This window comes from Sturnira hondurensis, unplaced genomic scaffold (genome assembly GCF_014824575.4).
Source record: "Sturnira hondurensis isolate 20B ecotype Veracruz unplaced genomic scaffold, ASM1482457v3 Scaffold0000880, whole genome shotgun sequence".
NCBI classification, from domain to species: domain Eukaryota; kingdom Metazoa; phylum Chordata; class Mammalia; order Chiroptera; family Phyllostomidae; genus Sturnira; species Sturnira hondurensis.
The window spans coordinates 9,593,552-9,607,997 of NW_028073511.1; the positions used below are offsets into that span (position 1 = coordinate 9,593,552).

The 14,446-nt window shown below is 41.6% G+C and overlaps 1 protein-coding gene across 1 annotated transcript in view; it reads right to left on the reverse strand.

Annotated features, from left to right (window-relative positions):
* OPN5 (opsin 5) overlaps window positions 1–9,805 on the reverse strand; it is a 30,028-nt gene extending 20,223 nt beyond the window's left edge. Inside the window, exons 1-3 of the mRNA XM_037056108.1 lie at window positions 9,676–9,805; window positions 5,703–5,822; window positions 1,755–1,925 (exon numbers count right to left, since the gene is read on the reverse strand). Of these exons, the coding sequence (XP_036912003.1) occupies window positions 1,755–1,925; window positions 5,703–5,822; window positions 9,676–9,805 (421 nt within the window). The remainder of the gene's footprint in view (window positions 1–1,754; window positions 1,926–5,702; window positions 5,823–9,675) is intronic.
* Between the last annotated feature and the right edge of the window lie 4,641 nt (window positions 9,806–14,446).

A 14,446-nucleotide genomic window follows, 5' to 3' on the forward strand; every position in this document is an offset into this window, starting at 1 on the left:
TATACTTACATTCGAGTGTGGTGAAAGGCTGTCAAGTACAGGAGGGAGTAGATTAGTAGGTTGATTCTGTGTTGCTCCAGAAGTCAGAACTAGGACCAATGGGTGGAGGTTACTGGGAGGCAGTTTTGTCTTAATATAAGGAGTAACATTGTAACAATGAGAGCAGACCAATCAGAGAATGGGCTGCCTTGTGCAGTAGTAAGCTCCCCGTCACTGGTCACAAGAAGAGGCCAAATGGCTGTCTGTCAGGGATGCCTTCAAACAGTTAATCACATTACATGGGAGAAAGGTCTACATATCCCCAAGTGATCTTCTAATTCCAACATTCTAAGCCACTGTGTGGAGGATCTAATTGTGTCAGATCAAATGGTGAAACCATCCTATTGAAGTTCCACCTTAGAAGCAGCTGGAAAATACAGACAGTTCCCATGTGGAGTTAAGCCCTGAGATCCTTCTAGGGGTGGAGAGTATCATCTCTTACATTGACACGAAGCCTAAAGTTTAAGAAAATATTTAAAAAGCAGAGACATTGAGGTTCTGTATCCCTCAAATACCCCCCGGAAGTTTAAGTTTTTGCCTTCTTGTCTATAAAATATGTGTGCATATTGCATTGTGTGTTCATGCACCAAGGCAAGTTTCCTTCCGTCACTGAGGGGGCTGGAATCAATGTTATAGAAAGAATTGGACTCTGAAGTTATTTAGAATGCACATAATTGTATATTTTTATTTTATTGGAAATTTTGATCCACACTATTTCTATTGGAAGTTTTAAACTGGTTAGAAAAGGAGATGAAAACTTAAAAAAAAAAAGACTAAGCACTGGATCGGGCAGATGGCAGGCTGTGATCCGCCCCTTTCCTGTGCAGTTTCCTTGGAGATTGAGACCCTAAACTTTTACAATATTGAGGAAAATTCCACCACATTGAGTCTTTCCGACATGAGGCTCCAGGTTATCCTCTGTCCCCATGGTCGCACTCTGATGGACACATTGACAGACAAAGCAGCTTTAGCCAGAGGGAACTAATATTACAACCTGGCTGCACTTGGTCCTCAACATTAAACTGAGGGGCCCAAATGCATCTCTTGTGGGTTAAATAAATTCCCAGAACTCCAAGAAGTAAAAGTAATCAAATTTTATTTTAACATGCAGAATAATCAATTGGAAAAAATCTCTAGCCCCTGAAAACTTGTCTATTGCTGGCTCATCTCTCACCAGTTTTCTTAGTCACTCACCTTTCTACCTACATACCAATAGCACAAAAAGAACATTGAGTGGTGTTTCTGTGTGTGTGCGCTCTCCCGAAGACACACTGTGCGGCTCTCTAACTTAGAGGTAGACAGCTGGAGCTCCTCCGTCTGAAATCACAGGGGTCTGAGTGCTCAGGAGGATCACAAACATCTTTTCATGTCGTTACACTTACTGGGAGCCAGCTAAACATCCTGGATCTAATACCCTTCCAGTGCATTTTATTTCCTTCGTTTGCATGGCAAGTGATGGTAGAAGCTTACAGATTATAAAAGGAAATGGTAAGCAAACACCAGGCATTCCTATAAAAGTAGTTTTAAAGTAAACCTACATTGACACAGGTTCAAATCTTCAAATATGTTCGAATAAGATAGGTTACAAATCGAAATACTCTTGAGTATTAATGAGAATATTCATTATCTTTCTTTATTACCTACGAGGTAAATAGGACCAGCTCTGACAACTAGCTAGCATTGACTATCTGGGAAGGAGAAACTTTGCTCCTTACCGTAAGATAGATAGCAGATTTTCAGGTATCTGTCCAGGCTGACAGCCGTCATGGTGATGAGACTTCCACAGCCAAAGAAAAACCCAGCCCATCCGTACCAGCGGCAGCCAATCCAGCCAAACACCCAGCGGTGACAGAAGCAAGAGATGATCGTGAACGGTTTGCCTACAACTGAGCGCCACACAATTCGTCAAGGTCACATGTGCCCGCCGACCTCAACTCACGGTTCAGTTACATCTTATTCAAACAAGAGATAGCTATTTTACCACAGGTTACATTCAATTTATCTAAAATAAGACCCAAACCTCTGGGATTTAAATTATTTATTTCTTTGGCTTCTGTTATCTCTTGTTGTTTACTTTCTAGAAAATATTCTTCTACAGATGGTCCCCACCTTACGGTAGTTCAACTTACCAATTTTTCAACTTTAGGATGCTGTGAAAGTGACATGCCTAATAAATTACACGAGCTATTAACCCTTTTAATATAAAATAGGCTTTTTTTTTGTTAAATGGCCTTGCCCACCTATAGGCTAATGTAAGTGTTCTGAGCATATTTAAGGTTAAGCTAGATAGGCTAAGCTACAATGTTCAGCAGGTTAGTGTATCAAATGCTTTTTTGACTCATGATATTTTCCATGTAGGATGGGTGTATTGGGCTGCAGCCTTCGCATGTGGAGGAGCATTTGTACGTTACACTCTACATTCCACCACCTGCCATTCAGTCCCTGTATTCCATCTTCGCCCTCCTGAATGGAATGTGCTCAGAAGCTCTTCAGAGCGTCTATGTGAGGTATCCATCAAAAGAAGGATCTTTGACCTTATTGTGTGAAAAACAACAAGTAACCAATATTCGCAGCCTACAGGTGCTGACCTTCCCCACACCTCCCAGGTATTCCCCTACATTGGTACACAAAGGTGTACAGAAGTTCCCATTAGTGTAGTCAGTTAGGACATGCTTCTTGAGTGCCTTCTATAACCTGGACACACATCTCCTTTAGTTGTCTACACAGCTGGACACGCTCCATCTTGTTAAACTGTGTGCCCTCATATTCAAGCTTCCTAATATGAGTCTAACCCCATTGTCAGTGAGGAAGCTGAGTGTAAAAGAAAAGTTCATATTCAACAAGTAATTATTCAGTGCCTCTTATGTAACAGACACAGAGCGAAATGCTAGAGAACAAAGTGGAGATCAAGATTCATAAATTCATTTTTGAAATAGAGCAGAAAAAAGGAAGAACTAATTTGCAGTGTAAAACACAATGTGATGGAATGATAGACAGTGATTAGCGCTCTGAAGAAAAATAAGGCAAGGGAGGGGATAGGCAGAAATTGTTGTTTCACGAAAGGGAATCAGGGAGGAATGTGACACTGAGACCGATGCCTAAATCAGTGGGAAAGAACTCTAGCAAATATGCAGAAGGAAAATATTCTAGGCAGAGGAAACAGCAAATTCAAAGCTTGAGGTTCAGTGTCTGCTAGATGGACGCTAAGAAGGAGATAATGGAGAGTGAACGTGACTCAGATGGAGTGGATTTGGTGTCTGTTGTGCCTGGGATCCATTAGTAAAAAGCTATTTTAAGATTCCTTCTGGAGCAGAGCTATCTTTTCTGTGTGTGTGTGTGTGTGTGTTTATTTTTAGAGAGAGGGCAAGGGAGGGAGAAAGAGAGGAGAGAAACATCAATGCATGGTTGTCTCTCACAGGCCCCCTACTAGGGACCTGGCCTGCAACCCAGGCATGTGCCCTGATTGGGAATCGACCTAGCAACCCTTTGGTTCACAGGCCAGCGCTCAATTTACTGAGCCACACCAGCCGGAACTAGAACAAACCTTTTGATGAACTTTTGCAATGTCATGTAGATGTTTCTCCTTTCTTGGCTTAGTAAAATGGTAATGAACCTGGCTGTTCTGAATCACTGAAGGTATTGTTTTGTTACGTTTTGTTTTGCATTGTTTTGATTTATTTTAACTATCAACATCTAGGACTCCAATCCTTAGATAGTCTGATTTAATTTCTCTGGAGTAAGCCCAGGCATCTAAATACTTTATTTTTTAAAGTTTCCTAGGTGACTTTAACACATACACATAGTTGCAAGCCATTGCTACTTAAACAAGAAATATTAGCTGTGCTTATGCAAGGTGCTTATAATGGAATATAGTTGACCAAGAAAAAATAATACAGTCAAATAAAATGTTTAATAAATACAGATAATAAAACGTTTAAGGTTTATTGGAAATGGACAGTTAACTGGAGATAGTACTCAGAAGTTGCAAAAACAATGGTCAGAATTAGATCAGAGAAAGCTATCATATGAAAGAAAGTGTTTTCTGGCAAATTACTCTAAAGAAGTATTCAACTAATGAGGTGGTTCGTGCAATTCTAGAGCAGATTTGCTCAGTTGAAAGCATTTTCAATGTATCTGACCAATTGAGGACATTTTTATTCAAGCCTACTCTGACTCAGCTTTAAGCATCAGTTGGGTATCATCAATGGTGAAAGATGAGGCTGAAATAACAGGTTTCATTCAAGCTTTTTACCTCCAGTACCAGGGAGAGAAGGGAGTCAGGGGTCAGCTCTGTGTGCTGAAATGACCCAGGAACACTGTCATTCATGTTGCGACACCGCCATCACGTGGCAGTACTTAAAATAACAGCCCTTTTGCAGCCTCGAAAATTCCCTAGGTTGCATTTGATTTCTGCAGAAAGGGGCTTGACATGTTGTGTCCTTCTCAGGGTGCACGTGCACTTCCCATAAGAGTGCATGCTATTTAAGTCTGTCCGTGCTGAGTGAAGCCCTCCCAAATAACCCGCACCATTCAGACTCTCAGTAAGCGGGCAACACATCACTGCTGTGTGGGAAATGGGGAGAGGGTTATTGGAGAGCCTTGTTTTCAGAGACTGGCAATGGCAGAAATATTCCTTTGTGAAGAGAGACATGAATATCAGAAGATATTTTGGAAGGGTTGCTCTAGGTGGGAAACTGTTAAAAGGATTCCAGCAGAGAGAGGGGGGGATATGTGTTGTTCAAACTCCATCTCCCCACGTCTAGTAACTTAAGACCACATGTTCAGCCACAGGATGTGGGCTCCAGAGGTGCGTGTGAGTGTGTGAGTGCGTCTGGGCAGCCCTGGAGTGCAACAGGTGACAGCGATGCGAGGTGACTCACCCAAATCACGCCTATTTATAAGTATGTATAAATATGTGAAGGACAGTTGAAGAGAAATTTTATTCCAGCCTCTACTCGATGGGCTACCAGTGGCCAAAGAAGCAGTTTTCAACTAGGGCTTTCACATTAAACTTCTCTGGAAATCCTGATTGCAAATATCCTGATATCCAGGGGACATTCTCAACCAAGTCAATGAAAATTGCTGGATATGAAACTCAGCCACGAGTATTGTTTTAAACGTTCTCCAAGTGACGTTTTGGTGCCACCAAGTTTGAGGACCCCAGGACTAGAAGCTTCCTGTCTGAGGCCGTCCCTCGGCTGCTCTTCACTGTGTCACCAGCAAGGCAGCCCTCCCCACTCACTGCACGCACGTCTCCAACCGACCGACCGTCTTTACTCTTCGTTCACCCTTCAGACCTGACCCCCTCGATGCTTATTTTCACAAATTTCTGTATGGACGAGGGGGGTTCACACAGAGACCTAGAGCCTGACTGTGAGTTTCCGTTTTTCTGAACCATTAAGCTCCACCACGTTTGGAGGTGTCTAAGGTACCCTGTGTTATTCTAAATGGTATTCTCAGCATCAAACACACCTGGCACTTGGAAAGGACTCAATAAAGGTCAAGGAAATGATCAGATGGCGTTTCGTGGACTCACCACAAACTGTAAACATGACTTGTGAAGGGGTGGGGAGGTGGCAGGGGGTGAGGTCTGAGTCAGTGAGAACTTCAGAATGGGGCGAGCAATTCAAACCCCCGGAGAAGAAACAGTGTGATTATGTTACCTGAGATCCCCAGGTCACAGACTGCCAAATTGATCGTCATTATTTCCGCAGGTCTCAGCTTCTTCTTTCGTCTAGAAGACATATAAAGGACATACCCATTTCCAACTGTGGACAGAATCCCTACAAAAAAAAAATACAAATTCCCATCATTAAAACTAGGAGTCAGAGTTCACTTGAACATGAAGCACTTCTCAATTTCAAAAATAGACACCATAGATGTCGAGGGTAGTGAGAGGATTCTACATAAAAATCTAAATTAAGAAGATGAAGTAAAAAGCATGAGTTGCGAGTGACAGGGGAGTGATGAGTTGCCTCCAAAGAGTTAGAAAACAGGGACTGTAACGCCGAACTTACCCAGGACAAGGCACCACTAACTTCCCAATGAAGCTAGGAGGGTGTGGACATCCTGAAGGTCAGTTCTCATACTGGTGCCCTGGGTGAAGTGCTTCCTCCGGCACTTTTATGGGGTGCTGGCTTTGCAGAATCCCCTCCCTCTGATAGGAAGGGGCGACCCCTTGGCTCTTGATGCAGTGCGAAGATGAACTGACCCAAACCACACGGTGTCACCTATCCCAATGCATTCGCTATCCCTGGGCACTCCTAAGGGATTCAGGAGAGGCAGAGGCCAGAGAAAGCTGGCATGACCCTGGTGGGGAAAGGGTCAGTGCCTGGAGACACATCCCAAGACTGTCGCCTCCTGAGGACACCTGACTCTGGGTGTCTGCAGCTGCTTCTGGACTAGGTACTGAGGGGCAGTGGGTGGCACTGGGTGACATGGGCTCTCCCACTCCTGCCACAGGGAGAGAAAGTGACCCTCAACCCACCAACCTACCAATGATGGTATCAGTGCTTTCCTATTTTTTTTGTATCCTTTCATTAATGACTAATTTAGTTTTGGCATCACAGTGAAACTGTCCAAAAGTTTTTACAAACCCAGCTTAAATCCAAAAAGACCCAATCCCTACTGACTTTATTTAAGAAAAGAATACACCTACTTCCATAGCTTAACATGTAGAGTAGATTTCTTCAGGTATTCTTGCTTCATAGTGTAGCTGTGTATAAATGAGAATCTGGTACAGCTGCCTTTGGTAGTAAGGAATAAGGAGAGTATTAACAGGAGAAACCCAGAGTTTTCTGTTTTAATTTCTACTTCTCCACTACAATGCATTTGGCGGGCAAGGAGAAACGCATGTTTTCAACTGGTGGTCTGAAACCACCAGGAAACTGTGCTGAGCTCCGAGGAAGTTCTGAATCCCGGGAGTAGTGCCGCCCAATGGTCCCTCAACAGCCTCTAGCTTTCTTAAGACAGAAGAGGAAAAAAATAGAAGCAATTACAGAGTTCTAGAGCAAACCAACTAAAGTGAAACCTACATCTCATTAAAGGAAACCAGATAGCAGGGCACACTGGGAAGTTAAAATGTAATTTTAATTTTAAATGTAATTAAAATGTAAAAACATGACTTGAAAAATAAACAAATGCCATGTACATGGTATCCCGAAGACTGAAATAAGTATGCATATGTATTTGACACACAAAGCTCATTTAAACACCTTTCATCTTTCTACATTTTTTGCAAATACTGATTTTCTTACTTTTCCTTCCTTAAATTTTCTTTTCTAAGAGATTCACAAGGCTTTGCCCAGTGCTCAAAGCATTATCCATGAATAGCCAACTCTCTGAGAGCTGCAGGTAGACCATTCCCAGAGGAAATCTGAGTTGTTGGGGGGTAACAAGAAAACACAAACTTGTATTTTAAGGATAGCTAAAGGAAAAAGAAGATTAAGAAGGTAAAGACTAAAAGGGGGGCATTTTAGATGATCAAAATCGTGATTCTATGAAAGCAAAAATATAAAATCTCACATATAAACTTAATAAAGTAAGTATTTACAGTGTAAGAATAGAGGGTAGAAATGGGTCTCTAGTTTATTTCTTCTCCACCCCAGTTTTATCTTTTCATCTTCCATCTTTCCCTAAAAGCTCTAATATTTAACAAGGTTCACCAAGAATGTCATTTTACTCTGATTCCTTGGAAGGAACCTGGGCACACCCCTTAACCTACCCTGGGAGGGGGTAAAAACCAGGCATGCACAGCACTGTACCCAAGACCTGTGTCTAGGATGAGTCCATGCCCCTGCCCTGCCCCTGACTTCACTGACCACTGCTCTGAAAGAGGTTTTGTCTGCAAACCCAGCTCCTGAGTGACTTCATGAGCTTTTTTTGGACCTCTTTTTCTAGTTGCTACCCAACATTCATCAAGTGAGAAATCCCCCAGATTCCCCCACCGCCACCCTGGTGGCCTCTCTGCCCTGGATCCCTCCTGCCAGGGTGGGGCGCAGACGCTCTCTCTCCCTATTTTGTGTTGTCAGGGAAATGTATCAAGTTGAAGATGCTGCTTTTTATTTAATCCCTTGCAGTTGATGGAGACAAATTCAATTTATAAGATGTCTGTTTTTCTGTCTTTTCTGACCATTGAAAGTACTTATGCTCGATAACAGAGCACTTTGGGATTTACTGCCAGGCCATCCCTGTGCAGACAAGTGTCCATTCGTTCACCACTGTCTTCCCAGTAACTTACATGCTAGTGAAAATCGGGCATTCGCTATAGTTTTGTATTTGAAAAGATGCATTTATAAAATTTAGAATATAAGTCTGTTTCATTCTGGCTTATAACAACACCAAGGATCCAGGGAATTCCTTTTCAGTGTAATTTCAGATCAAACTTGACTTCTTTCCTCCCAAGCACTGACCATACAGGGGTCTCCAGAACTTATCTAGTGAGTTGTCCTAATTGCAGAAATTTGAATAAAAAGTTTACCCAGTGATAAATATATATAGAGAGGGAATCAATGACAGGGAGGACAAGAGGGAGGGAGGAAGGAAGGAAGGAAGAGAGGAAGGGGTGGAGGGAAGGAGGGAGACAGAGAAAGAGAGGGAAAGCATGCCCCAACATCTGAGAAGATTCAAGGCAGACACACCTGAAGACAACCCACCTGCATACCCTGGTTGCCCAAATTTGAAGCAACCATTTTACATTTCAGGAAAGTATTACGCTTGAATTCTAAGTGCCTAGACTGGTGTCGTCCAATAGAAATACAATGAAAACAAGAAATGTGGGTCACATATGTGCTTAATTTTTTTCTGGTAGCCAAATTAAACAAAGTAAAAATATTACTAAATCAACTTTAATACTTAATAATCTCATATATGAAAATGTTATGGGTAGAACACGCAGTCATTTTAAAATTATTACGAGCTATTCTACAGTATTTTTGCGGTACTGCGTCCTCGGTACTTGGTGTGTTCACACTGCAGCGCATCTCAATTTGGAAAGTTCTCATGGTGCAGGGGCTCGGGCCCACGCGTGGCCACTGCATTGGACAACACAGTCCGGAAGCCGATGGAGATCACGAACAAAAGCCTTGACCCTGGACTGACTTCCGTGTACTACCAACACATCTTTTCAACTCTCACCAAAATTACGCAGCGCCACAAATACGGTGCGACTTTACTTTAGGGGAAGTAAGCTCCGCGTGTCCACGGTCACCACGCACTGGGCCTGAGTTTCCTCTGTTGTGAATAGAGGAAGCTGCCCTAGGTGATTGCTCAGGTCCGTGCTAAGCCTGTAACATTTTCATTGTATCAAAGCATTTTGTAACAAGAGAAAGCACTACATTTAAATAAGAGTTCATTATCATTAATTTTGTTATTCAGTAGATAATCTTGTTACCAAATCAAAGAAAATGAAAGGTAGTCTGAAGATAAGTTATTTTGCTGTAAAATCTCCTGGATTATCAAGAGAATATCTATCCCTAATAATTAAGATAATCAAGAGTTCACCCCATTTTCTACCTTCCACTTTTCACCTCCACTCAAAATATCCATGTAAGTGTTGGAATCTTTGTGCAGTATCAATGTATCAAACCATGACATTTCTAGAGGCAGCTTTTGCACGGAAATATTAAAGAAGCTTACCGATGACAGTTAAGTAAAAGCCAGCCACCAAATCCGCTTCCCAGGAAAGTTTGGAAGCAAAAGGATCCCCATTTTGAAAGTAGTGCGGCAGGCCCTCTTCCTGGGGCAGGACGGTGTGGTTCAGCGCCATGCTGTTCTCCGGCACCAGGAGTCTGAAAAGCAAAGTGGTAGAGACGTCAACAAACCTGAGTAAGCCAGCGTGAACGGCCTCATAACCACGCTGCTGTTGTAAAATAGAAAACAATTTCCCAGCGTCAGGCTTGATTGCCCGATTAATAACTAGAGCACATTTAATCATTTTTGTTCAATGATCCAAATACATCGGCATTTACTTATTCAGTGTGCTGATTCTCCAAACCTACATTATTTCATTTCTTCATCATGCTACCCACTTGGGGCTACTTCAAACCTCTTTTGGGTGAAGTGACTACGAATTTGGAGGCCAAGTCCCATCCATTTTACTGCTTCTTAGCAGTTTTTGTAAAAGATAGATACATAGATGATACATCGATAGAGGACTCCATCAATATTTCACCTATATTTTAAATGCATAAAATATTTAAAATGTTTCAGAGTATAGTTGCTTTTAATCCTCACCCAAACATATGTCTATTGATTTTAGAAAGAGAGTAAAGGGGAAGAGTGAGAGAGAAACATTCATGTGAGAGAGAAACATCAATTAGCTGCCTCTGGTGTGTACCCTGACCAGGGATTGAACTTGAAACACAGGTATGTGTCTTGATCAGAAATTGTACCTGTACCTTTTAGTTAATAGGACTATTTTCCAGCCAACTAAATCCCCTAGCCAGGGCCCAGATTCTATATATTTTTTAATTAGACAAATTGTCCAGGAAAAAAAAAACTCTATCATGTTTAGTGTGTTTTGAGGGAAGAAATAGTCTTGGTTATTAGGGTATTAAGTAACAAGTAACATAGAAAGTTCAGTAAATGAAATGAAGAGCTGGGTTTTTAGGGGGCCATTTAGAAAAGAACTCAGTCTTGGTTATAACACACAACTTGTCGACAGGAAGATTTGCGTTCCAAGTCTCCCAAAGCAGAAGGCAACTTTATTGTTTCCCACTACCCCCCCTTTCAATCTACTCTCTAAACTTGCTCATTCTGGGATGAAACCCTGAGCAATGAGGAACTTCCAAAACACAGAAGCCTTTGTAATGTTTTTATTAAATTTTGATTTCTGAAAGTTTACAAAAAGTCTTTGATGGGCACTGTGCAAACATATGTCACACGATACCGCTAGTCTGAAAGCTGGGGTGTGGTGTTATACCTGAGATAACGCATACTGCTGATGTCACAACATCCTCTGGAATGATGGCTGTTATTTGGAAAGGGAAAGAAATGTTGCCAATGTGACCCTCGCAACCTATTTTGAACTTGCTTATCTCAAAATGAATCACTAGATGGCACTGCTCAGCCCTCTAAGAAGCCAAGTGGGGCAGAGCCTCTCACCAGGCAAGTGGAACTGTTATAAACCCCACAACTGGTGACAGGCTGATCAGCAAGCAGATGTCAATAAACTGCATTTCTTCAAAAGACACAAATTTAACCCCTTGCCAACTGCCAACTCACAACTGAACTATGACTTCAAAACCCACTCCTGACTCTCCTGGTGCCAACTTAGCTGAAGCTGGCTACTTCCACACACAGCTTGAAGACAGTCCTGTGGTTCAAGGTCATTCAAAATCCTTCTTCCCAGCACGTGAAGCTTCGGGGAGAAGATTCTGGCTGCCGATCCCATTTCATCTTAACACCTGCCCCAATCCAAGTTTACTTCAGAGCTGTCCACTCCCCTTGAATTGACTCTTCTGGTAAATTCTCTCACCACAGACTCCCCCTGCCCACTGGCTTCATCATAAAATGAGGGTGTGAGTGCAGCTGTGACACCCACCCTCCAATCTGGAGCAGATTATTTCAACTCTCTGGACCACATTCTGTCTTTAAAATGGGCATGAACACTTTTACTCACCACTCATACTTGTGGGAGGAACAACAGGGTATTGGGTTTGAAAGTACATTGTAAATGGGGAGTCCCACCTACTTGTTATGCGCTGAGACACTTGCTTTCACCTAACCTGCTCATCCATAAAGACACAGCAACTGCATGATAAATTTCCTCAGGGTCCTATTAAACAACTGCATGCTATGTAACAATTGAAACGTTTATTGAGCACCTACTATTAATCCAATGCTATGAGATGAGATAGGAAATATACATCATACTACCTAGACTTAAGAAGTATAATTTTCATTTTGGACAGAAACAAGATGCAACTAATGATCAGAAAATAATAACACAAGAATGTAAATCCAAAAAAATATAGTGCTTTATTTGGCTTTAGACAGTTTTAAGCAAGAAAATAATGGTGCTATACATATATTACGAATATATTTAAGATCTTAGAAATTAAGTCAATTGTATGTGTGTGTGTGCTTGCTTGGATTTGAAAAATTGTTCTTTCTGTATTGGGAGGTCCCCAGGGAATTCCAGAGTAAGACTCAGTGTGTTGGTGTTGGTAATGATGCTGCAAAACCTCAGCTGAGCTTTGAGGGCCTTTAACAGACAGTGAGAATGGTGTGGGGGGGGAGCGGATTTTTAGTGGAGGAATAACATGAACAAACATCTGGAGGCAAAAATGAACATAAAGCACCTAAAGGATGGAAGAAGACTGGTCTCACTGGAACAGTGAGTCCCCGTGGTGAGGTGTGATAGGCAGCCTGGCTTGATGAAATGGGATTCTGTTTTGGGGGGGCTAGAATACCTGGTGTGAGTTGCTTTTGACATATATATGAATTTATTTTTTCTAGAATTACCTATCAAAATTTGTACTACAAAGTTAACTTGGCAATAAAATATCTGAGGGTATGCATTTTCAATTCTTCTGAAAAATACAATTTAGGTAGTTCCCCCAGGTAGAGTGAGAGAAGTCAGTAAAGAGCCCTAAATATAAAGGGCATTTGGGAATTCTTCACTTTTCCCCACAGGCTAAAGTCTCCTTTTCAACTTCACACTTCAAAAGCATTGTTCCTCTACAGGTAGTGTCTCTATTCAAATTCTCCTCAACCTCCAGGGCCCTGTCCAAAGTCCACACCCTCAGAAGATAAGTCTGGTTCCCTTAATAGCTGCTTGAGAGAAGAGTCCTTCTTTTCTTCACTCCCTACAGTACTCTGAGGGGCACTTAATCAGAGTAATTTTATTTAATTCTTCCTCTTGTTTACCTGCACATGCACAGAGTAACTTCAAGGCCTTCAGGAAAAGGGAGGAGAAAACATTGCAGGGAGAAAAAGCATTGGCTCTGGGGTCCCACCATTACTTTGGTGGTGTTGGTGTCCCATCACCCGACTGGGATTAAAGCAGGGTGTGGCAATGTGACCATCACAAGGGTTTCCACAGGGCAGCGCTCCCTAGACGGCATGAACAGTGAACCCAGCACTCACTCATGATTCTGCTTGTGCAGAGATCCGTTTCAGGGAATTCCCTTTCACTGTCGCATGGACTTGGGTTACCTCGCTGTGTAAATAAAACAAGGTGGTTTGGTTATTTCTTCCCTTTCGTGGCACACAATGTCACATTATACCTCTCCAGGTGCTCAGGACCCTCACCACCACACCCTCAGTTCCCTGGGACAGCACCCTATAATCAAAACCAATGGTTCTCAACCAGTGGTACATCTGAATTACCTCTGCACTTAGTTTTGCTTTTTGTACGTTACTTGTTAATTGTGTTCTAGCTGTTCTTTAGATAGCATGGTCTGGGGACAACTTTCGGAGACTGTGACAGCTACAAAAAAGATCATTTCCGAGAGGGTTTCATAGTGTGCAGAATTCACTAAATTTTATGGCCACAGAACCCTTCTTTTCTTTCACAATATCGCATGAAAATAGTGCTTACAGGCATAGCATGCATGGAGAAACGCTGCTCTAATAAAATTACATTAAAAAATCAACACTTTAAATTATATTAAAAAACCAAAACACATTTGCGATTAGAAATTTGTAAAGTGTACTGAATCTGGGGAAAATAACTTTAAACTAAAATAAAGAAGGTTTTGGTTGCTGGGAAAATACTGCCTACCCCTGGAAGTGCTTCTTTGAAGAGTCTAATATTTCAGAAGAGATATTGAGGGTTGAGGGGACTGCTAGAGAAGCATCCCTTTAAAAAGTAAAGAATAAAGTAAACGATTTCTCAAGATTCCTCCTGAATTCATGATTCTATACAAATGTGTAAAGTAAACCTCTTGGAGTAAATTGTATGTGATTATTCCCATTACTCACACTAGTGTAATCCTTTAAGCAATAATATACACTCTACTACCCTCAGTGCTAATTAATGGTCCTCTTGACCATGAAAAGTATTTAAGACTATTCTCAAAACAGCTTATTACGGAAGAGTCTGAGAACACCCTACCCTCATTGCCCATAAAAGTTATAAATATTTTTGTTACTAGAATTAACCTGAAAAAGATCTCTATGCTTCCATAATTAAAATTGAGGGGTAATTTGAGGCATAGCCAGACCCAAGTTCTCACATTTCTAAACGGAATGGACTTGCAAAATGGCTATTTAGAAGGTATAAAAACAGAATGGCAAACCTCCTAAGAAGAAATAAATGCAATGAATTAGCATAAAAGATGACAATCTAATGCAGTTCAAATTTATCCAGCCTTAAAATGAACTTCAAAAAATGTTAGTGAATCAAACAACTGTGGTACATTTATACAATGGAATACTACGCAGCAGAAAGAAAGAAGGAGCT